The 25,892-nt window shown below is 40.1% G+C and overlaps 1 protein-coding gene across 1 annotated transcript in view; it reads right to left on the bottom strand.

Moving 5' to 3' along the window:
* furinb (furin (paired basic amino acid cleaving enzyme) b) overlaps positions 1-25,892 on the bottom strand; it is an 85,564-nt gene that overhangs the window by 46,036 nt on the left and 13,636 nt on the right. Inside the window, exon 3 of the mRNA XM_072385554.1 lies at positions 3,973-4,071. Within this exon, the coding sequence (XP_072241655.1) occupies positions 3,973-4,071 (99 nt within the window). The remainder of the gene's footprint in view (positions 1-3,972; positions 4,072-25,892) is intronic.

Genomic DNA, 25,892 nt, shown 5'->3' with positions numbered 1-25,892 from the left:
TTGTGGACTACTTCATTGTGTGCAGAGGGTCTCTGTGCTGTGGAGGACATTGTGCATTGTTCCTATGCACTAGACAAGTGTCCCAGTGGCTCAGAAGAGTACAGACCTATGGCATTGACTTCACGAGGCATGAAAACCCTGGGGAGCGTCATCCTGGACCAGCTCGAGCACATGATTTCTCCAGTCTATTCAACACCATCAGACTGGCTCTATTGGGAAGGAAACTGACAGAGATACAGATGGAGGGTCCCTCTTGAATACCTGAACAGCAGACTGCAGTATGTGTGCCTGCAGCACAGAGCGGTCAGCAGCGGTGGGGCCCAAAAGAGGCAAAGAAATCTGCCATCCTCAAGTTTTCTGATGACTCTGCTGCAGTTTGAAGTTCTTACACATTTTCAAGACTCGGTTTTCATATCTCTTGGTCAACTTTTCAGTTTCACATTTAGATGTTTATTTAATGGTTTCGAAATCCAATTGTGAACATGTATTTTCCATTCTGACCGTTTATGCTGCTATGTTGCCAAATATTTGTCAGAAGATTGTAGTTACAGCCGAACTGATGCATAACATTTATTACGGTGACAGCCTACGACTGGGTCTGAAGAATGAAGCCATTGCAAAAGTGCCTTTATACTGCATTATCCTGATAGATAGAGGCTGACAACTCTAGCTGCAAAATGACAGCAGACTGCAGTTTAAAAGGTTCCTGCAGCCCCAAAGCATCTATAAAGTCCACGCTGTGGAACAGCAGGAACATTTCTGTAGTTGTCATAACTATTATTAGAACTACTTCCCCCTCTTTCTATATCTGCATCACAGGAACTGAAGCTCATCAGAGCTTATGGACCAGACAAATCATGGGGGTCTCTGAGTCTCATGGGAACTGGGGAGCTCAACATGTTTTCACAGGATTTGTCTCTACGTGTATTCGCACCACAGATAGGAAGGCTGAAATGAATTAAGAGCCTCGAGACTGATTCCAAATAATTATAAGGTCTATGGTCAAAATCCACATATTGAGAGCTTCTCACTCAGAGTTGAAGCTAGTTTTCTTTCAGGGAGCTCCTCAGTAACTGAAAATTCTACCATGGAGTCTGCGTAGGACTACGGGTAGCTTAATGTGGTAAAGACTAACAAGACAACAAAACACGGACCTGAGGGGGATATCAGTTAACCTTTGTTTCGAGTCTCTTTCAGCACACTGACAATAAACTAAACTGGGCCAAGGAAAACAATACAGAGCTGTCTCCATCCTCTGAGGCAGCTGAGACCTTCAAACATGTGCTGGACAATCCACTGGATATTTTTGTGGATCTGTGATGGTTGGTGCCATCCTCTATGATACTGCCTGCTGGAGCGACAGACTGTGGCTCGTCGGTGCCAACAGACTGAACAAACGGATCCTCAAGGCCAGCACTGTTGAGGAAGCGGAATCAGACACTCCGGCAATGTTGTCCAAGGACAATACTAAACAACACTTCAAACCCGCTCAATGATGTGCAGATCAGTCAGAAAGGCGCTTTCAATAAGAGACATTCTACCACAATGCACTGAATGCTACAGCAAAGCATTCAAACTGTAGCCTCCCTCAGATATTTTCATCCAACAGACTGAAACCTGAACTTATCTCAGAGAGCAGTAACTGCATTTGTGAGATAAGTTCAGTAATTCACAAGAACATAATGCACAGCAGTTATTAGGTAAACATAGCAACAAATCTGTTCTTTGTTTAATTCATTATGATGCTTGCATTTCCAATTGTGTATTCATTTTGTTCTAACAGCGCACCATAACAATTAATTTCCCCCTGGGAATTAAAAAAGTACATCTGAATCTAAATGTAAGCAGCATATGAATGGTTAACATAGAGGTAGGGGTCAGCTTCCATATCACAGCACCGAATTACAGCTGAGCCATTTTAAGGAGTGAAAAATTTAAAAAAACTACAAGCAATATCATCAGGGTTTGATCAACGCCCTGAGAGGAACTTTAACGGTACTTTCCTGTAAGAATTCATGCTCAAACAGAGGAGGTGAAAAGCATTTTGTTTGAAACACAGTTCTCGAACTGTATCCTACTTTTTTCTTTGGCTTAATAAAGTCTGGGGAACCCTTGTTACCAAGAGTTGCACAATATTGGCACATTCAGATTCAAGAGTCATGCCCTCAGAGCCTCAGGTGAAAATGAGAAAGAAACATCCATGGACACAGCTTGCTAATGGTTTAACACCAACAGACTTAAATATGAAGGTTGATATGTTACTTTTTAAAGCCTCCCACGGCCATAAATAATCTATAAATAATCTATATTCAGTGTTTCCCAAGCATTAGTTTCTCTGCGGTTGACGTGCTTTGACCAAGAAGCAGAAGATTTATATTTGGCTGCGAGATTCAGTTGTGGCTTCATGATTCATAGGACTGTTATCCAAAGTCAACTGACAATCCAGTTCTCAGACACTAAATTAACTTTGTTACAGCAGAACTCGAGAATCCAACTATCTAAAGATGTGTTTTAATTGCTGAGACTTTCTCTGAGGGACCGGAGACTTTTGGAGGGTCAGGAACAAGAGCACCGTGGAGAATTCTGTCCTCCAAAGCTGTCGATTTGAGCACCCCATGTTATCAAGTTGTTGCTTGTGGCGTTGAGCATTTCTGAAGGGGTTTCTGTGCACTGCTCCTCAGACCTGCTCATAAGACAAAAGCTCAGCTATAAGACAGCGGACGGATTACCGTCTGTATGAGTAAAAACACTTCAAACTAAAAACAAATCGAGCCATTAAAAAACTGTGAGTAAAGTACAGAAATGAGAGAAGAGGTAAAGCTTTTATAGAATTACAGAGGATAAAGAGTGCTGGTGTAAAGCCCGGGAATGTGTGCTGCTAAACTAAAAGAAAATGTATGAAACTGTTTCCTTCCCATTAAATGAAATTACCAATAAAAAGGAGGCAGCTCTTAGGAACAAGCAATTACTCTTGAATTGATCTATATTTCGTTATTCATTTTTTTGCTCATTCATAAGAGAAGATAAGAGAGAGCCTGTTACATCCATAGTACTTTATGGTTAGCTGAAATAAACATAAATCATAAACGGTGAACCTTTATTGTTTGTTTTGATGTACGATCAACCTTTTGTTGTTGGTTTATGGACTTCTTTTTTTTCCTTTACGTCCCTTCTGTGAATGTTGCTTTTTACTGTACATGTCATACACATTTTTTTCTTCCTTAAACTGTTAGCACACAAGTTATTTTAAACAGATATTACTGGTATTTTCTGACAATGAGTGGGGCATGAAACTGTTTTTAAAACAGAGAAACATAATCCTCCTCTCATAAAGACAATTAATCAATAAAGGCTCCTGGTAATGAGTGGGTACCAGAAGACGTTTCTCTTGCACAGCAACAGCACTAAAACAATATGGATACACGTGACATGAGACTGTTTAATCGCTCAATCCCTCATAAGAAAAAGAGACTTCTCTTCTCTATTTCAACACTTCAGTGGTGAAAGAACTGATATACACAGAACATTACATTTTCCAGAGTTAAATATATCTAATTTGGTTCAATTGAAGACTGCGTTCAGGGTTTAGAAAATGTTCTTGTTTTTGGATGCTTGTACCACTGATGCCAATTATCCTCTCGAGCTAACGTAACTGCACAAACTGGTTTAAAACAGACAGAAGAAAAATGTGTGGGCAAGCATACAGCATACACTCTCCCATCAGTTGTGTTGGTGTGGAGCATTCATTTTGCATATTTGCAGCTATGTGGTGCTTTGGATCGGGTCAGGGGGACAGATGGAAGGATGAGTGTGGACTGGAGAATACAGAGTTTGACAAGCTGTCAATGGTGCGAGCATCCTTTTTTCTCTTGTGATAAACACAGTCACTGTGTAATCCAATCTGTCTTTTGGCCTTTTGTTGCCAATATGAAGTGCCACAGTGAGCTGTGTGAGCGCTGACAGGAGTCTCACCTGTGGTTCTTTTTGCAGTCTGATGTGCATCCCCTTGTGGCTAGACAATGCCCTCTTCTCCACGGCGTGGTGCCTGAAGTGATAATAATCTCCAAAAACCTGCACAAAACACAAAGAAAAAAGCAGTGAATTCACCTGCATCAATAAGACGGCCAGACAACACTGTGTGCTCACCAAAGCATTCGTGTGAACAAAAGCTCTCCTCGAAACAGACATGCACATTAGATGCCGGCTTTTTCTGTCAATACACAGAACTAAATTACTTTAAAAATGTCTGCATTTTTTCAAATTATCCTAAAGAAATTAAGCAACAGTTCGTCACCCAGAATAAATCCTGTGAATCTTAGTCAAGAACGTTCTGCAGAAGTCAAATATTAGTATCCTGTCGTCGTTGATGTGTTGCATTAAACGAGATGTTAAAATTTCAGTAGCCGGTACAAATACTGGTTTGGTAAAAACTTTACGGACCGTGGGATGTCTCATCTTTTCAGAATGATTGATACACATCAAGAAAAAACATCTTGGCTATCCTAGAAGTCTCAGCTCTTTACAGACTGATAAAAAGAAGGTTGAAGTGCTACATTCTTAAGAGCTCTAGATGGACACAACCTATCAAAAATGGTCAGTCTTACCCTTGAGATGTTCGGAAACGGCCTCACCCTGTTGTCATTGCTCCCCTATCACATCCTGCTCGTAAAATAGCTTTTAAGAACAAGAGATTGGGTGACAGCTGTCACCTTAAACCTCAGCGGGTGTTTACTTTTCATTAGTGGTGCTATAAGGCAACACACTGAGCAGCCTGAGCCTCCCCTGGTCATGTCAACGACGGTTGACCAGAGTGCAAGATGTAGACTAATTAATAAGGACATCCAGAGGTAACTGTGCTGAAACAGACAAAAATAACAAAAGGTGAAGGAAGAGGAAGATGAGGAACAACCCAGCCATTCTTTAAATGGGTGTATTCACAGGAGAGCAGCCTCTGTTTGAGTAGGAAGCATTGCAATCTGTACAGGAGTGCCACTGGGGACCAGCTCACCTTCACCAGTCCAATGAAGCGGAGGAAGAGAGAGAGAGCAGTGGTGGGGGGGCTAAAGGGGACCCAGGATTTGACAGGCCGACCAGGCAGGATGGATGTGTGTGAGGAGCAAGAAGAGCAGACGCAGCACGATGGAAGGCTCTCTTGGGGCTGCTGGCTGATTCTGCAGGCAGGCTGTCTGCAAGCCGACCAGGCTGGAAGCTCCAGCTTAGCAGCTTAGCCTGGCAGCACTGATATAAAGCCACCATCCTGTTGCAAGCCAGCATGACTTCATTTGTTAAATGTTTGTAATTGAGACCTGATTTAAAATCACTTGCTGCGATAATTTCCATATAAAGCATAAACCAAAGTGTTTGCCATAATTAATCTCGTTTTCTCTTTGAGTTCACAATGTATGCAATTATGGAAAGAAAACATGAATGAGACTGCTGTTGGGAGGAGACAACTTTGCGAAAACACCATCCTGAATTCATTAAAAAGGTGAAAAAACAACATAAAAGATTTCTTTACTGATTGAAACTTACATAGGTTAAACAGCTTATATGTTAGTTAAGGTCACCCCATGCTTCATGTCTATCAGTAACCTCCCAGCTGCAGGCACATACAGATGTTCCACATATAGACTGCTTTGAATAACAACATTATCACTGACAAGAAAGGTGACCTAAAATGATGACAGGATATTTCTCTTGGACACACTACTATGTCAGGTCCTAAGCTGATGCAGACTTTAGGACAGCATCATTAAATAAGACAATAAGCACAGACACCCGGCTTTGAAAATAACGTCAAAGCAAAAAGATAACTAGTGACAACATCAAATAAGACGGTGGGGTGATGAAACATATGAAAGCGAGAATTAAAGAGAAGCACTTTCACACTGATTGCAGCGGGGCAGAGAACTAATTTGCACTGCACTGGGGTAGCTTTTCTGTGGGACACACCTATTTCCCAGAGTGCAGATGTCCTCATTTAGAACTACAGTCTACAGGACTTGGGGAATTGAGATGGAGACAGAGAGCTGCAGCTGAGTCATGCTTCTCCAAAGCTTGGACCAGAGGGATATGGGGTTTGTGTCGGTGGGAGTGTGCGAGTGTGTGCATGTGTGTCAGTGATAATAATTGAGAGCACTGTAGGTCATTAGTCACCCTGCCACCATGCTGAGGGTCTGCATTAGAGACACACTGCCCTTTACACTCCTCACTGAACACTGCTAGAAGTTGCTAGCTCTTCCTTTAATGGCTTTGCTCTCATTTCCATCTGAAACTTAATAATTTAGTCTTGAAGTAAATCTTCAAAATTGTTTGTAATCAACTGACAAAGAGGGTAAGAATGCAATTACTATGATTTTATTTTGATATAATTTGATATAAAAGCGTGAGCCACCTTAAAAGGTTAAAAATCGATATACTCTCGAAGCTGGAACAGTGACATTTTGATCTTTTGATGTCAGCATTACGATTTAAAAATGCTTTAAAAGAACAACTGCAAATTAATGTCTCTGACCACTGCTGAATCAATGAAATGACTGAATTAATTGTCATAGATTTAAAGTGACACAGATCTGATTCTAAATTCAGAATAAATCTGCCAAATTATTTCCATTTTCAAGACACGACCAGAGGTTTTTCCAATCTGCATCCGACATTGTGAAACTTCAGTTGTCCTGAGGCATTTATGCAGAACATGCAGAGTAAAACATAGTACTACTCTGTTGACCCTTTGCAGAAATGTTGTGCTCAACAAAATGGTTTTAATAACATTGTTAGAGAAATAAGAACAAGCCAACAACTGGTCTTAATGGAATTTCAATACAACTGAGGATAATTAAAAGAATACGATGGAATTAGGTTCAGCAAATAGGAGCATAATGTTGAACAGGCGGGTTCATTAAGAATGGCTTTGAAGTCTTTGTGTTCGGGATTCAAAGAAAAACATTCTATTTCATTTCTGTCTTATCCATAATTATATTTAAATTGAAAAAATACAGATGAAGGCAAAATGTCCTTGCGAACTTTGGTGAAAGCAACACCTTGTAAATGAAGCAAAATAAGATCCTTGTCTTCCCAGACGCGTACTGGGGAAGTGTTCACATTTTTCATTCTGACATCCAGTCGGAGCCGAATTTCTTTGCTGCTTCAAACCAGTTTCTCTGATTAAAGCTTTCTCTTTCCTAATAGTCTGTAATGAACCAACAGGTGATGTCAGCGTGTGTCACTGTGGGAAAAATCTGGTTGTGGAATCGTTCGGTGTATTGAGGAATCACAGCCGTTTGGAGGCAGGCGTTCATTGCCCGTCAGTGTGCAGACTTCGTCAGCCCAGAAGCATACGTTCTAACACTCGACACACTTTGCAACTGTGTAGTTTAGATAAAAATAACAACTGAAAGCTGCTGTTTGGAAAATCTACAAAGTGGATCCAAATGTGGCTCTAACTGATTTCTTGTTGCAGATTTAATCTATTTGTACTACATCAACCTGTGTAAAATATAATTTATACATTGATTTCCGTGTCTTTTAACTAGAGACCATCTTGTGATGAAATCAGCTGTGAATGGCAAGGAGTTCTCAAATCATCACACTGGACTGACGTCAGCTACACACCTGAACGTGTTTCTGACAGTTTCCCGCACATTTTGATGCTTTATGATAGTTTCTGCTGCAGAAACTATAAATGGTGTACATATTTCAATTAAAATGTTCAAAATGACTTGTTTTAAAGTCAAAAGGACTCCAAAATGATTGATGAGAGCATAACCTATGTTAATTTCGACTTTCAAAGCTTAAGGGTTTAATTTATCAGTAAATGCTGAACGAGCCCCCTACGGGTGGATCGTCTTTGATTTGCTTAGAAACCATCTCCTGACATGTATGCTTGTAATAAGGGTGACTAAAAGGCATGAAAAGATTTTTTGGAAAGTTGAAAAACGACAGCCTCTACACTGGGACGCGGCCTCTGTTGTGGTCACTTTTAAGAGCACACCTGTGATGTCCCTGTCATCTGCTGGCATGGACATCAAGTGTTCCCAAGATATTCATATCAACCCACCTCCCAGTGTTGAACAATGAAAGGTAAAAGTTGATAGCAAAATATTTAAGAGATGTCACACTCTCGGAAGTTTTCCTATATTCCAGATTGTATAGTGTCCTGTTCTGGTCCATGCTATGGTGGCTGCAATGGTCTTCAGCCACCTAGAGCCACACTTGTTAAGTCAATATTGGCCAGAGTGGATTGGCCTCAGATCAGTGGTGCTGAAAAGAGAAATGTAGCAAGCTTTCCCTGGGCCTTAACCTAATGTTATTTCACATTGCACAGTATGAGCATGCGAGCATTTAGGCACCTCTCCAAGATTACAAAGTGATATTACATGTGGGAAATCCTTCTTCCCACTCTTATCAAGATAGTGAAGGCATAATTATGCACTGCAGTTGTACAGAAAAGTGAGTGAAAATTGTTTTGTGTCCAACACTCAGTGGTCATCTCGAGTCAATGGAAACACTGCACGAAAGTAAAAATATCCTTTTTCATAAATTGTAATTCTGCAGAGAATCTTCCAATACTAGAGGGAGAAGTGTAGAAACTGTGAGGATGGATTACAGTGGACTCACGCAACAAGACGTGTGTACATTTGTATACTTTAAGCAGGAAGACATGACAAAAATATTCAGCATCTACCAAGATCTATTATATTGATACTGACAGTGGCGATCAGCAATAAGCGTATTCCCTTTAGCTCGCAGAAGGTGAACAGAACCGTATCAAAATAATTGGAAGTAGTGTCAATCAAACCCATCTTTCAAGAAAAACACAACATCAGTGGTTAATTAGTGGCCCAGAGAGGATAGTAATTCATTTGACATACCGAACACCTTTAGGTCACAGCCCTCGATGCCTTGTAGTTTTCCACTAGCTTTGAGAGCCGATGGTTCAGAAGGCACATAAATGTGGGAGCCACACAATATCCCTCAGCTCTTCTATACTGTAGTAAGGCACTTAGAGGCAGCTTCTGTTGCACATCTAAGATAGAAATGTCAGAGGCACAGCAGAGCTCATTGATTGCCACGCAGCCCGCCAACCCTTGCCCCTCTTTCAGTTTACCTTTTATGGATGTTGCCATTCCTTTCATTTGGGAGCTTTGCTTTCTTTGCTGCTTGCACTTTATCGACATAACAAATGTGTGCTTGTGTTTTAGTACGTTGTGATATTTTCTCTTTGGCTGATAAAAAAAAGGCATGTCGTTGATGTCCACTGAGTCAACAGGCTGCCATCTTCTGAACTAATTACAGCTGCGACTTTGGGGTTCCGCTTGAGACTAGCTCTTTATTTCACTCTCAAAGAGAAGCTAATTGAGTGTTTTCAAATGAAGGGTAATTATTTGTTTGCATCTCAGCTCTAATTCTATTCAACAGCTCAGGAGACGTTTGTCTTGGGGAAAGCTGAAGCACAAAAAGAGAAAAAAAAGGAAAAACTGTCTTTGGCTAATTATATGGTTAAAAACAAATATTCTAACAAAACGCCCATGACGACTATCCCTGTAGTTGTGAAATAATGAGAAAAAGGTGCCATGAAAGGTGTAGAAAGTGATGAGGGCTACATGCTCCTTAATAAAACAAAGAGGGGCTGTATGAGCAGCTGTGGGAAAAGCGGAGACCTTTAAGCTAGAGAAATGCTAAATTGGGGTAGGTCCATCAAACATATTCCTATTCCGAAAGAGTAAGGCACGAGTGGAATATGAAAGAAAGGAGGGAAATGACAGTGGGAAGGAAATATATTACAGGAGAATAGTTGAATGGAGAAGTTGGAAAACTAATGATTACAAAAGGCATGTGTCACCAGAGGAGAAGAAATACAGAGCCCCGCTGACGCCTGACCTTTAGCTAATATTACCATAAAACTGAATTTATACATATTCTGGCTCTGTAAATGAGTAGTGCCTTAAAATCTTCATCAATGATGGTATCACCCTGTGTGAATCTATGCCTGATTAGAGATGGGGAACCTGGTATCTCTTGATGGAGTGGGTTTAGTATTAGATTAGACTGGAAAATTAAATAGCCAGAATATGTGAATATTAAGCATTTGCTGCCGAAAAAAGAAGAGAGGAAAAAAAATGTAATAAAAATAAAGTAGAATTTTCCAGTGTAGCTTATCTTTGTGGTGTGACTTTTCAGAGAACAGATAAGGAATAGAGCACAGAAAGGTACCTTATCAAACACGCAAACACACACACACACACACACACACACACACACACACACACACACACACACACACAGTGATAGAAAGAGAGCCGGATCATCACTCAGGCAAACAGAGGCACAGAGAGATCCAGTAAGTAGCATGAACTCACAAACATGCGGATGTTTAAAGCAAGAAACACATTGCAAAGAATCTAAACTGCAGCCACAAGAACAGGAGACTGAGAGAGATTAAGAATAAAAGACCTTGAATGTGAGCGAATTTGTGTGAGAGCGAGAAGGCATTAAATATTTCAGGTCGCCTTTGGCTTTTTAAGTTAAGATTTAACTCACGAGGTGAGTAGTTAAGTCTCAAATCCTCATCTTAATGTAAACCAAGCTGAAACACGACCATGTTTAACCGTGCTTTACCGGAGTGTTCAATATTCATGTCGTCAAGGTAGATTTGAATACTCTTCCTGCAAATGTCCTGTTCTTGTAATGGTAAAATCAGTAATCGTTCCGTTAAACTACTCTGATATTACAGAGCAATGCTCTGACAAGCCCAAAGGCGCAGGAAGCTCGGCATCACCCCATGAGATGTTACTGTTACCATTCATTGAGCAAGAACCAGAAAAAGGGAGCAAAAGACAGTGGCAGACAGAATGGAAAATAAAAGAAGAGGAAGCATGAAAGACAGACTAACGCGCATTTAGATTCAATAGTAAACAGAATCTTTATTAAACCTGGGGCCACATGGGGCCACATGGGGCCTCTTCGTCTTGCCAAAGGGGAAAAAAATGGGGGAGAAGATGTTATGAAACATGAAAAAGACTTCAGCGCGAAGAAAAGGACTGAGATCAAACTGGGTTAATTTTCAAGCCGTTGGGAGAGAGGAAGAGCAAACAGACATTCTGAACAGATGAACAGCATCAGTCCTCCTTGAATGTAAAGAGAAAAGAAAAAGTGTCACCGCGGTAAGCACGTCTGACAAAGAGCTAGGGCAATGAAGTACGGCATTATACAAACGCAGAGAAAAAGAAAAGCTCTAGAGTGAGTTAAGGAATTAAAAACCATTTACTGCAACTGGAAATCTTATGGAATACCGATGTTTGAGTGTTTAGTATTCAAAACAACGGGGCTTCACAAGTGCAACGTGAACTGTTGGCCTTTAGTTTGTGCCTGAAGATGAAGTGCCGGCTTGATTGCAATGACATGAAAATTTAAAAGCAAACTGAGGTGACTGCAACCACACACTGCGCTTTACACCATCATGCAAAAGAAGAAAAAAAATCTTGCTCTCTCAACCCCAACGACTACTTTAAGTTATTAGAGCCCTCATGCTCCGATGCATCTTTTGTCCACGAGGTCATAAAAACAGCATTCTTTCCCCAAGAATAAAAGTCCTACCTCTTGTTAGAACAAAACTACAGTCCATGAAAAATCAATGTGAAGAGCACTCAAAGCTATGTCCTATTGATTTTTCATGGACTCAGATCAGTCAATCTATCAATGCAAGCAAGAGGAAAGCCAGAAACACAGAGAGGGAATGTGGGTGTGCAGCCCAAGTGATGGACTACTGAAAAGGAAATGTGCAAAATGTCCTCTACCTCGTAGGTGTCCTTCACTTCAAGGGCTCAGCGCAGGAAAATGGAAGCTGTCAACACCTTCAAACATACAGAAAGTAGATGCTACCCTGCTGCAAACCAACCCCCCCGCCCCCCAAAACCCTTTAAAGAAAAAAAAAAAAAGAGTGATGAAGAATCACATGTGCGAATGTATACCGACACACTCCCACCTCTACAACTCTGTCTCCCTCTCTGTGTGTGATGAGGTCAATGAAAAAAGACAACTCCAGCCTGTGGCTGCTCGCTCCAACTTGTTCCTCAAAAGGTGGGCTGCTACGGGGCGCCAGATTCTGTAAGGCTACTGGATTATTCATCTGTGTAATTCAGCCCACTGCCCTTTTCCACATCAGCTATGCTGGCGCCACAACAGCCCCCGTCAGGCTCTGTCTCACCGGTTTGCAGGAGCTGGAGTAAAAAGCTTTCCTCTGCATTCTCATTCAGCTCTCATCAATTTATACCCTTTACTCTCTGTTTTTCTCTTAACCCCAGTGAATCTTCCTCCGGTTCCATTTATTAATACCGACAAGTTCAATGGTTAGATTTTAAGCCTCCCCTCATGCTGACACTTTTCTGTAAATCACTGGTGTCTTCCTGTCTGCTGACAGATTCCGACTGTATGTCAACGCTTTACAAATGATTACATTTATCTTCTGTGCGCCCAGACATGGTGGGCTTTATCTCTGTGGAATCGTCCCGTGGTGCAGTGATATTTCGCACCTCGCCTGCCTCGCTTCAACATTTTGCAGCACATCGTAGTGTGTGGAAAAGTGCCGAAGGTTGGCGTGTCACTCGCAATCCAGTGGCGCAGTGTCTCCTGCCCGGGGTAAAGTGCGGCGAGGACACGTCTTTTCTTTGGTCTTGTCATTTCGATAGATAGAAGCAGACACGATGTCTCCTCCATGTTTAAAAAAAAAACAACAACACATGAATTGTCTCATTCGTGGCCCCGTTTCTTTGACTTCTAACTGCAAATGTTTGCTTATCGTGTAGAACGCTGTTATTTTCAGAAAATGCCGCTGCACACAGGAATCAGCTACAGTTCCAGCCTGTATCGAAATGAGTAACTCTCGCCATACTGAGGCCTGTCAAAATGATCAATTGATCATCTCGTAGTCACAGTGGTCTCAAGGCATAATATAACACCTCAGAAGACTTTCTTCTACTTATGATCTGGATTCATGCATGCAGTACACGTGTGTGCCGCCGCATAGCTAATCAACAGTTAAGCAGTTACATTCATATTCCTAAGAATAAAGAGTCTGAAAAGGAGTTCTATTCTTGATTTTCATTCAATCTTCATTCATTTAAACTTTCAAAGGACTAGTTGTGCCACAGGTTCTTTTCAAAAGATTTTTCCCAACGTATCACGTAACACATTCTTAAACTGCTGTGCCTTCCAAAAGTGTTTTGAAAACAAAAGTAGCCTCTGCGAAGAGTTGAGGACATCAAAACGTGCTTTGTTCAGTTTGAGAATTGCACTCTCTGTATATGAAGAACAAGAACCCGAGTCTTCAATACCCTTACGGCATCCTAAAATATCCTCTGTGAGGGAAGCTGGCTTTGTTCCCAAAATTGAAGGGATAGTGGAGCACTTTCAAGCGCGGGAGTCTTATGAGTCATGGCACAAATACACTCTAGACACATAAAAATCAGCCCCATGAACATATTTCATAAAATCTAAACCTTGATTGTCAGTCACTTAAGACTCCTCTGCTATGATGATGAATACCACTTCTTCAGCTCAGACAAAATGTCAAAAGTAATTTCAGTCTCTATGCTGCATCTAAACAATATTGTAAAGAGGCATCTTTTACAATATTCACTGAGGACTGTTTGCAGTGCGTCGGAGAGTCGGCTGCCATGGTGATATTAACCACTTGCTTAAGGGTTAGTAGAAGATTAAGAAAACACAGCTACAAATACAGTGTTAGTGTTACATATACAACAGACCATTGTATTTCCAATTAAAGCTGCTAATCCATGCGTGAAACCCTGGCCCTTCAACTTACACAAGGTCCAAAACCGACAGGATGGAAGACATTTAGTGTTTGAGCGCTCCATTATTCATTTCTTTGTGTCCCTACTTATTGTCAGCAAGACATAAACATGGGATGAGACAGTACTGCTAAGACTGCTATCAAAGTGAGCCAGCATAAATTACACTATTAAAGAGAGCTTTCTCAGATGGCCCAGTGCTGAACCGACAATTCTTCTTCAAAGTGTTACACAAGACCCAACATACCACAGACGTCTTCTCTAGAATCAAGGTACTGAAGCTGTGAAGCTGCAGTTAAAAGTACGCTGAGTGAGTGAGTCTCAGCAGATGCTCCTACAAAAGACGGCAGCTGTAACGAATACTGGCTACAGGCATTAGGCGCGAGCCAGCTGAGCTATTGGAGGTTTCAGACCATTTGCCAAACTTGTTGTAGATTTAGGCACTAAACTTTTGGGGGTTCATTTGAACAAAATATGAAGTTATTTAAGATCATAAACTATATCCAAATGACTTTTTTTGACAACTTGTAAGTACAGTCAGACACACCCAGTCAGATAAGACGTGTGAATATCTGAGAACAACTAACAACTATTGTTGTTGTTGTATTATGATCATTGTTAGATTTTTTTTCTTATTTCATCGAGTGTTTGGGATCTTAACGGTAATAAATGTACCACAGTACGACACATTTGAACCCTGATTTATGTGTCAAAAATCACAATGCAGTCTAGTATGGAGAAGTGGCCAATACTGTTGGTGACAGGGGGAAACTGAGCTCAGGCATGGCAGCTTTTTCTTTAAGATTTAAGATTTTTAACCTATCACATTACAGCAGGGCATATAAATCTAAGGAACTAAACTACCACTCATATTTGCAGTGTGGGGCGTATGGATTTGTGTGGCAGCACGGAAAACATGAGAGAACAGAGCACTTACTATAAAGGACTCTTGTGCACGGTCCCATGATAGCCTTCATAACAATGATAAATGGTTGAAGCATTCCGGAAAGTTACAGCATGTGAATAGCACATTCAGGATTTTTTCCACTACACCTTAGTTTTGGAGCAAACCGTAGAGGATTCCTGAAAAAAAAGGCGTAGGAAATTAACGTCTGGGACGCACTATGTTTTTTAACATTTTGCTTTTTGATTCAGCTTCACACACTGATAACTGAGCCACGGACTGTCTTTGCTGAAGCGAAACAGCCCGGTGAGCTGTACGACAACACAAATCAACAACCAGCAGAATGCCGTTAGGAGTTTGAAAGGCATCTTTCAAATTGTGCGTAATCTTGTCTTTGCACGACAAACTCCTCCTGTACACTACTTCAGAAGGGTGTTCGCATTGCTGTGACACAGCTTTTCAGAACAAAGAACACTGCCCTGTCCCTAAATGTGGACAGGGCAGGGTTCTTTGCTACCGCAGCATAAACATAGCATTTAAAATGGCTCGACAAGAACTCTGCTGCTGAAGAATGTCTGGAAATTTGGAATTATGTCATTTCAAATCAGTTCAACTTCTTTCTACAGACGAATACCCCGCAGCCTTAATTGCAGTGCATATGCAGTAAAGATGGAACTTAGATGTGTGCTGGTTTGACTTGGCATGAGGAATATAACAATCTGCAACCATCTTTTACATCATAACACAATATACACTTTAAATTTGCAGTGCTCACTACCCTGCCAAGCTTTTAACAAGGAAGCATTCAAGCTGGTTCATCATTCTCCAGTGTTCTCCATTCGTAGATGTAGAAAAATAAAGTTATTTGTCCAGTCCTCGAGTTAAAAGGATAAATCAAATGTTGAGGAGCTCTGTCTAAATATACATGTTTTAGTTGGCACAAGCTGGGTGAAGGTCGTGGACAGCTGAACTGCAGTCAGTAGAGGTCATTTTTCCACAGTCTCAGCTTAAATGACTTACTATCTGAGACAAATTCTTCACAAATAGCTAAGAGACTTGAGAATGTAGAACCATTGAAAAATCCTTGATGTGCTTGCGGTCAACCGCTCCATTCTTTCATGTCAGTTTTACTATAAGGATTGCAATCTGAAGTACAGAGTCGTTTTATTTTGAGAGAGCGCTGCTCATGCAATGGAGGAATAAAAATGGTGTGAATGTTGCAACAGTACTCTGTATTCATCCACAACTGTGCTATTCTTACCACATGGCTATGAGACTATTTCTACATTATTCAGACTGTGAGTGATCTGTTTTTTTATCATAACTGCGGCACACATCTCCCGTTCCGGGGTGCAGGGCTATATGATAACCACCCACTGTCTGCACATAAACAGGAGCTCTAATGGCTCCACACGGATCATTAGCAACAGATTACATAAATGTAGACTTTCATTTAAAATCATTTTAGAAACTAACATTAAACTGTAAGTGCTTTTATACAACTCTATATAAATAAAATATCCATTTCGTCTATTTTTTATTGAACAACCTCTTCATTAAAGCTACAAATATTAGAAAAAAGATGCCTTCAACTGACAGAAATAATCTTTGAAATGGCAGGAGTTATTTTTCCCCTTTTATTCGTGATAGACTAATCCACCTGATTTTTGAAAACTAAAGGAAGAATCTAACTGATCACTAATAGCGCCTCAGTCAGAGAGGCAGAGCTGCCTTGTTATTTCACCATCACTCTTTGTCTCGTCTCTGCTAAATTGCATCATTCTGCAATTGATCAAGTGTCACGATTCAGAGGGAGCCAGATAACACCAGCCGCTCAGACCTTTTACTTCTCCAGTTTGCTTTCCTCAAAAGGTCATACTTTTATTCCAGAACAAAGTACACATAGCTCTAGCGGACTTTTGTCTGGCCTGATATTAACATGTCAGACTTTTCTTTAGGGTAAATGGAAAGCGAGAGTGACCAGATCACAGGCAGCAGCACTGGGGCCTGGTTGTGTGTATGACAACGAAATGCTCTTGGTGCCTTTTCATGGAAGCGTCCACTTGATTTGGGTTTCACTTGTTAATAGAAATGACGTTATTTTCCCTCCCACACAAACCCTTTTTACGCAGCAGAATAGTGAAGTAAGGTCAGGGAACACAGTCATTTATATTCTCCATCTGAAGACAAAAAAAAAAAAAAAAAAAGCTCCTTTATCTTTTTTTTTCCTTTGCCTTACATTAACAGATTAACAGAAAACTAAGAAGAATGTCATGCTGGTCCATAATAGATGTCTCATATGAACGTCGCAGATATACAAAAAAAAAAAAAAAGGAAATGTGTAATTAAACTGGTCTATGCACACCTACTATTCTTCTCTTCTTTTATACGCTTGTGTGAGATTTGCCACTTTGATGCATCTGAGTTGAGAACTTTTCCAAGGCTAATGTGCGCAAATTATTTATAGGTACATCCAATTAGCCTAGGAGCTTCAATTTACAGCCAGTGCTCCCAGTGTACAACATATCATCAGTGCTGGTGGGGATGTAATCAATATCTCCTCAAATTAAAAGGAAGATGTACAAATTATGAATGCAAGGGAAGACATTAAATCATGAACCTCTACTGAATTTCACTCAAGAACTCTTTTTTTTCCCCCCCCATTCGCTCTGAATATCTAATTCACATTCTATGGGGTCTTAAAATATTCATGCCAAATTGACAGGTTGCATGTTTGAATACAAACACAGGATGAGTCAAAGGCGTTTTGATGTTCTGGAAAACAAACATAAGACATTTCAACAATGAAAAGTAAAATACCGAAGCATCAGATGAAAGGTAGCGCCATGACTTATCTAAAGATAATTAAAGAGACGTTTCGTGATAGATCTGGGCATGAAGCAGAAAAAACTAATAACTTCCTAATAACGTGCCTTGGGTTCTCAGTCACAGCCAAATTATTGAGTGTTTGTGCACTTGCAGCGTTCCAATGAGGTGTTCAGGGGCCCTGACAGCAGAATGTAATAATGGCTGAGCACTGATCTGATCTCTTCCTCACATCTGTGGCTAACAATCCCGCCTCATCGACAACTGGACTCTTTTATTTCTAATTCTGGTTTTCATTTAAGCCCTCCTTGATACCCACATATATTACATTTCTCATAAAATATCCCCAAAGCAGAGACAGGGACGCTCTCATCAAAAAGGGAAGAAGCAGAAAGAAAATGTAAACACGCTACAAAGAGCTACGCGGGTATAGAGTCGAAGCTAACGCTTCAAGCTACTGCGGCATTACATACATGTGAAACTCATTTATTCTATATTAGTAAATGTGATTCTGGCTTCAACTACATTTCAGTGATGATCAAATGAAACTTATCAACAGTAAATGACAGCCAATGATTGCACAGCACTGGGTAAGTTAGTTTTTTTTATTATGAATAGCTGAAACTGTTGCGTGGTTAGCACGCAGAAGCCGTGCAGAGCCCAAAGCCGTCTCAAGGCCGGCACGTTTTAACCCACGGGCAGGCTCAGAATAGACTTTACAAGAGCTATGAAAGAAGGGCTTTAAAAAAAATGCTTTGTGTACAGACTGGCGACTTTACAGCAATTCAATTTTATTACTTTAGCTGCAAATTCACTTTAACAGGCATCTTTACATAATGTCGCTGAGGCTTGAACTTAAACTTCATACTGCCGGCTAACATTAAAGAAATGTGTTTAGAGTTGATAAGCGTTTTCAGTGGCTGCAGTAGATGGAGCAGTGATATTAGCAACGGCACTCAAAGCAGTGGCCGCAGTAATTGTGACAGTAAAAGGCAGTAGCAATAACAATGTCAGCTTATTGAATTCTAACACACAAGTATTCTAATATTATTATGATTATTGCATTACAGGCTGTTTCAAACCGATTCCTGTTATAACCAGCCGATGCACTAAATTGGCAAATATATAATTGATTGACGCACAGTTTCAACAAAAAGAATCCCAACCCTGTTGACAGAGCACTCCAGTGGCAGAGCTTTCAGAGCTTCACAGTCCCATTGTAAATGTCTGCAGACAGTTTGCTAGGTGGGCGTTCAAAAGACGGAGCCACTGCAGCACTTATGTGGCCGCACATCAAGCAGCCTCCTTTCAAAATGTTGTGCTGTTGCTGTCTGTTGTCCTGAGTGCTACAATAATCACATTAATGGGTAGATTTGTTCTGGGCAAAAAGTCAAAAACACTCACTCACTGATTTTCTAAATTTCTACCAGCTTTTAGACTGAAGAACAATACTGTTGACTTAAAATCTATTGAATAACAAAAAGGAAATTTTAAAATGTTAGAGATCCCTCAAGCCAGCAACTGTTTGCCCTGATGACAGCTTTGCAATCTACTGGAAATATCTTTAGTTAATCTATAAGTGAGTATTGCAGAATGTTTTTTAATAAACAGCAGGCCATGTCTGAGAGTTAATTATTGGAATTTCCTGCTGTCTTAATGCATCTGAGACCATCAATTGTGTTGTGACAAGGTAATGTGTATATACAGCCAATAGCCTTATTCGACCACTGTAAGTAATACATATTGGAGCATGAACGCTCATTAAGCAGGGAGAAACAAGAGTCATCAGTGCTAATAGCCGACACACCTCTACATCAACTGAAGGAGACTCCTTGAATCAGGCCCTAATAGACATTTTACTGCAAAGAAATCACTACAAAGGTAAAAAAAAAAATAAAAAATTGGAGGAAGAGAAGTCCTTGGGCTAGGGCCGGGAAACCCAAAGGACTAGTTAAATGGAAATCTAAACTTTGATGGGATGAGTCCAAATCTGAGACTTCTGGCTCCAAATGCTTTTTCTTTGTGAGATGCAGAGGGAATGAACAGATGGTATCTGTATGTGTGATTCCCATTGTGCTGATTGGGGGAGGAGGCGTGATAGTGACAGGGTCTCACCTGGCGCCGTAGCTGAAATTTTCAAAATTCAAGGCAACACTTTATCCAGCATGGCCACCATAACAATGTGCTGAAACAAATCTCATCTCAAGGCCATGTAACGTCCATTTAACCATGACAATCAATAATAGAGTGTTATGTCAAGATGACCCAGCTTCACATGTGTTGAAATATGTTGGGCTGCAGAGCAAAGAAAAAGCAGCTAACAAGAGTATTTTGTTGGAAAGACATTCCAGGTAACGCTGGTAGAGAACTGCTGGTTGAGAACACAACAAGGTCTTTATCAAAGCAAAAGGGGTTCGCTTAGAAAAATACGATTTTTTTGGTTTGTACACACTTTTAATATATAATCTCATGCGAGTTATTTCCTAGTTTTGACTAAATCTTGATTGTTTTACTCAAATGACTGAAACAAAGCAAATGCCTTGCTGAGTTGATACGTTTAGATTTTTGACTGACACCTTTATACCTTCAATGTGCTTCTGTGTGAAAAATATGAATTATTTTCTGTTCCCCTCCCTGCGCTGCCTCTTCTATTCTAAGAGCAAGTAAACAGATGAATGATTAAATGGAAATTCAAGGCTGCACAAGAGACACGTTTATTTTACAGTTTTGAGACAGCCCAGTCTCAGCAGAAAATATGTAAGATACATCAGTCCTCATGTCCTTGACATAGCAGTGACACAATTGGAAGTTTTAAAATGCACGATGGCTGTTGTTTTCTGTCAGGCAGCATTCCACTTCACATGACCGGGATAGCAACCCACAGCTGATAAACTGTGCAAACTGCATCCGTGTGGACTTTTTCACCCATCTATTTATGTAATTCATAAAGCTCACAATGTACTTTACACTTCAAACCCTTACCATTCACAGGTGACAGCTAATTAGAAAAGTAAGGAATAGCGAGTAGGAGGGGAGTAGAATAGCACAATGACTGTGGAAAACATTATGCTTGAATTAGCGACCTCCTGCATGAAGGTCTGTGCATTAGTGACTGTCGCCACCCCCTTTATATGCGTTTGTTGTCAGCTGAAAAAAGTGACATGTGAAAAGCGGAGGTGGTGACATATGAATGCGTGAAGATGTAGAACATTGTTGTACTCAACATTTTCTTCTTTAGCCTGTTTTGTGCTCTGTGCTGTGGACCAATGGACCTATTTTATGTCATTTCAATACATCTGTTCATCTGAGAAGCTATAATCTGAGACCAGTCAATTCCCATTTCCACAAAACCCAGAATTACCAGCACAGTAAAAAGCTGGATGTTAAACTTGTACTAACTTTGCTCAGATGAACGTTGCATATTCTGTGTGGAATTACAGGGAATCAGAGATACTTCAGAGTAAAATCTGAAACAGAAAGTGGTATTTAAAAACAACTTAAATCAATTCTATGGAACTTCAGTATTAAACCTGCCTGTTGTTTATAAAATGTGTTGTCCATTGTTATACCTGTGTGATCTGCAAGTTGCTGGTTACTTACTTCATTTTCACTTGTTTTATCCCTCTTTTTCCCCAAAAGGACCAGCAACTACTGTACAAACAAAGATTAATGTACAGATATGCAAGGAATCAAAAATGATAAAAAATCTCTAAGTGGGTTTACAGATTAATCTCAAATGTTCATGCATTTGGGAGTAAAATGACAATATGCTGTTTACACTGCAGCATGTAATATAAATCATGTGGAAAATAAAGTGCACCTTATTTCATTTCTAAGGTTGTGCATATCAGGGCATTATAAAGAATCATGAGACCTTGAAATGAGGCAAATACAACTGAAGCTGAACAATAGCACATGACGTTTAAACTGTGTCATTATTTATCTCACAAAAATAAAGCTTACATGCAGAAATGGTGTGTGAATAACCAAGCAAACTCCTATTGTTCTCATGCCATTTCAAAGGGTAAGTAGCAGCCATGTTTTGCCAGTCAAGTGCACTTTATTAATTGATTATCAGCAAGTGTGAGCTTCTCTATAAAAGGTAGAAGTTTGGGCAGTTTGCTGGTCTGGAGCCATTAGATATCTATTAACACAATGTGATGGAGGTAAGACTTCAGCAGCTATTTAGAGAAGCAATTGTTGCTACCCATCATTTTCCTAATAGTTCAGCTCTGTAAAACCCAAAGCCATTAAAGAAATTGATTTTATTCAATATAACTTCTTCTTTCTTTTACCATAAATCCAGAGGACATGTAAACATCCTTGATATGGCGATTTCAAATGACAGCAGGCCTCCTTAGCTTTGAAATGACCCATCATTTCAGACCGTTCCATGTTGTTTTGACATGCAACAATGGTAAACTTGGTTATACGCCCCTTTTCTGCCCCGTACACACCGAGTCAGCCGTAAATGGGTTTGTTGATGACTGATGCAGAAAACACCCAGTGAAAATCAGATAACAGGGACATGCTGTTTGCATGTATAACTTTAAATGCCCAGCAAGGAAGGCCCTGTGTAAAGCTACATGGCTGCAGCATCCAGAGTGTCTGCAAGTGTCAGAGATATAAACTGTGTTTCCTTGAATTCCTAAGGTTGAAATGTACACAGAGGCTAATCCTGCTCCTCAAGATGCAGTGGACACATGCACTTGTAATGACAAGTCTTGTGAGGTTTTATCAGACAGACAGAGTCACACAGTGTTTTTGGAGCCTGCACATACCTTTAGAAAAAGCTGTATATTTATTTATTGTTCTACTAGTATCACATTTATACAAAGACCAAAATCAAGCATGTACTCTGTGTAGCTGTAGAAAAGCTTTCAGTTTACTTTGGGTATGCAATAGACTGAGAAAGTAATATTATCAGAAATAATGTATAATATGTCATGTGTTGTTATTTGAGTTTGGATTTGAGGTTGTATTTATCTCATTTTAAGACCTAGTGAGGACCAGATTATTTTCTTCTGGTAAGTAAAACCTTTGAATCGAAAAGGGTGCAGTCTCCTTTTCACGTGACTAAATATGCAGCAAGGGATGTCTGTGGGAGTGAAATAATTTAGTTGAAAAAAGCACTTGGTTACCTTGGCAAAGTGGTACCCTACTGTGGCTGGAACTGAATCGTACTGTATGTATGTACACCCTCCCCTGTGGGCAAAAGTAAAGACCAAACTAAATGGGAGTTCCATCACTACAACTACAATTATTGCCACCTTTCGTGTGGGACACCTGGGTTCACACCCCCTGCATGAAAGGTACAACCTCCCTAAGGACCCCTTCCTTAGGCAAGACCCCCTTACCCTTCATGCCTACCTGTAAGTCGCTTTGGATAAAAGCGTTTGCCAAATGCATAAACATAAACATCTTCAATTTACTCCAAGCCCAGTCAATAACAGCCAGATTAGGAACGTGAGCAGTCTTAAAAAAGCCCTCCCCAAATAAAAAAAGGACTTGAATGAAGACAGAGAATGTGCACACACGACTGGCTCCATATCTCAGAGGAACAGAGAGGAGTCAGATAGACTTAGACCTTTTTCAAATGCTTCATTTACACTCATTTTGAATTATCCTGAGCTCACCATCCTTAAAACCAATATCTTTCTGCACCCAAAACCTAACTTCAGACTTATTACTAATGCAATGTTAAAAGCAGGTGTGACTGGAGTTTTATAGGTCAGAACACAATTTTTAGAAGCTTTAGAGTAATAATTTCTGTGGATCTCTCACTCAGGCCCAGAGATGAAGCTTTTGGAAACGGCTAAAAGGTTTGTGACTGCGGGCTTGGTATAATTTAAGGGTTGCATTTAAATGACAGCCAGCTCAGGAACAAGGAGGCACACTTCACTCTGATCAGAAATCACAAACAAGAAGCAAGTATTGTATATTTTAAGAATAGCACATGTTAAAAAACATAGGAGGCAAATAGCAAAGAGCCACAAAGGGAAATTGGGTTATTTCAAAGCAATATTTCATGATTACAGGATGATGCATGTATAAAATATCTGGATTTGGAATGAAGAGTCAATACTAAATTTAAAAAATCAAACAGAAATTGTAATGGGAAATGGAATAGTGTGGCCTGAAGATGAAAAGCAAATGGTTTGTGTTGCCAACAAAAAGTGACTCCCTTCCCCCATCACTGGAGTCGAACTGCTGGAAATAACATGCTGCCAATTTTCTCCATGGCAACCTACAGTGGTGCTTGAAAAGTTGTGAACCCTTCAGAGTTCTGTTAATCTCAGCTTAAATTTGCCCTAAAACAGTGTAAGATTTTCATATATGACCCCAAAGAAGAAAAAGAAAGCCCATTCAAACCAATGAAATAATCTCATCATAACTGCTCATTTTGGTGCTTTCAATTAATGGGGTGTCCATCGGTAGAAAGTGGGCACCTGTTCGGTCTTTACAACAGTTCTAGAAGTGTGTAATGACATTTCAGAGGATCTCACAGTCACTGGTTCTCAACAGATTATAAAATGTTGTGTTTTTTTAAGTACTTGTTGATATCTTAGGGTGTTTAAGGCCATGCTTGGATAGAAAAACCTGGTGTGACGGAGACAGCTGAGAACGGGCTGTGGATATTTCGAATTTCACACGAGCAAATGTACGTTCAAAGAAATGTTTAAAAGGCTGCGCTGCCATACCTTTAGTTCCTTGAAAGAAGTCACACCAACTGAAGTGAGCTAAGCCGCAGAAAAGGCAGCCGTTTCTGGAGGTTTTTATTTTTTGCATTGGAGGAATTCAGTTCAGCGTTTGTGGGTGCATTCAGGAATTATCTTCATGGACTTTTCGGTAGTGTTCCTATATCAAGTATTGATTTCCATGACAGAATAAGGTATTTTTTAAATGCAGTGGCCTTAACGGGCCGATATTGGTTCCTCTCATACAGAGATTTCTCACAATTTACTGGATCTATCTATAATAGTTTAGTGCAGATTCCATAAATTATTTGTTTAACCATACTCCACCTTTCCTTTGAAGAGCCAAATCGTGGGTTTTGTATCCACTTGTAGGGAAGGTCTGAATTATGCTAATTCTGTCATCTGGACCAGTCTACAGGGGGGGCTTCTGCAGCCGTGTACCTGCTCAAAATGGATCAACCTCCTATTCGAAAGGCGCAAACACACACACACACACACACACAGCAGACAAAGAAGAGGAGAGGCTGAAGAGGGAGAGAATGGATGCTTATTTTCAGGAGAGACTGCGAGCGTCATTAAAGACCTCTATCAAATTCTTCAACGACAGAATAAAACTGTACCCAAACTGTAATATGAACAGAATGGCTCGCCAGCCACACTATCCTCACTGCTCTGAGCACGTGGATAATATAACTTAAATAATGGCCTTAAAAGACACCGCCTCTCTGGGATACTCTTTTTCAGGTTACCGATCAGTTGCCAGTTAACCTAATTAGATTTTTAAAATCTTTTTCGAGTTAATTGATTGATGTATTTATTTTATTTTGTTCCCATTTTCCAGTCTTTTGTTGCGCCTGTCCTAATTTCTTTTAAGTTTCTAGCTTTATACAAAGATGGCAGTAAAGCTAGGTTGTTTATCCTTTCATGGGAAGGTGTCAAATCTGAACGAAGCTTCTACAGAGACAGAATTTGATAAACTGTATTCAAAGATACACCCCATTTTTTGGAACCTCTAGTTCACTTGGCATGGAACGACTGCACGTTGTTCGATGCATTTCTTGAATAAGTCTCCCTAATTACAAGAGACTGAGCTCATGTTTGTGAATTTGACAAATTTAAAACAAAAGAAAATATGGCAATCATTTTGCAGAGCAGTTTAATGAAAGATGTCAAGTAAATTAGGGCAGTGCCTGTCAATCAATATGAATATTAATATTCTGAATGAATAATAATGAGCACACAAAGAGCAACACTATGCTATTAGCACATTATTTTTATTCTATCAGAAGAGATCAAATTAAACTCTGCCCTACTTAATTCAATTTTCCTTGAACCATTTTAAAATGTCGCTGATTTTGTCAAGGTCGTGTCCATCAGGGTATAACTCACAAATAAGTTAAAGAACGCCTATGATGTCCTTTAATGGCTCACATCCCATGCTTGGGGATTCACAACCTCTGCATGCTCTGAAAATTTCCCCCCCAAGTAATTATTCATTGCAGTAGGGAAAAAGACAAAAATGTTATTCGAAAAATGAGACAAAACAGAAACAAAGTTTAACATTTCTTGTGAGAGACGATCTTAATCTTACCCTTTGTTACAATTACAATATTCTGGCTTCTTTGCAGATTTCATCTATTGAGGTTCATTAGTGCC

This window comes from Leuresthes tenuis, unplaced genomic scaffold (genome assembly GCF_036924035.1).
Source record: "Leuresthes tenuis unplaced genomic scaffold, fLeuTen1.0.hap1 SCAF_5, whole genome shotgun sequence".
NCBI classification, from domain to species: domain Eukaryota; kingdom Metazoa; phylum Chordata; class Actinopteri; order Atheriniformes; family Atherinopsidae; genus Leuresthes; species Leuresthes tenuis.
The sequence above is the reverse complement of the archived record's forward strand: the minus strand, read 5'-3'. Positions and strand labels throughout refer to the sequence as shown.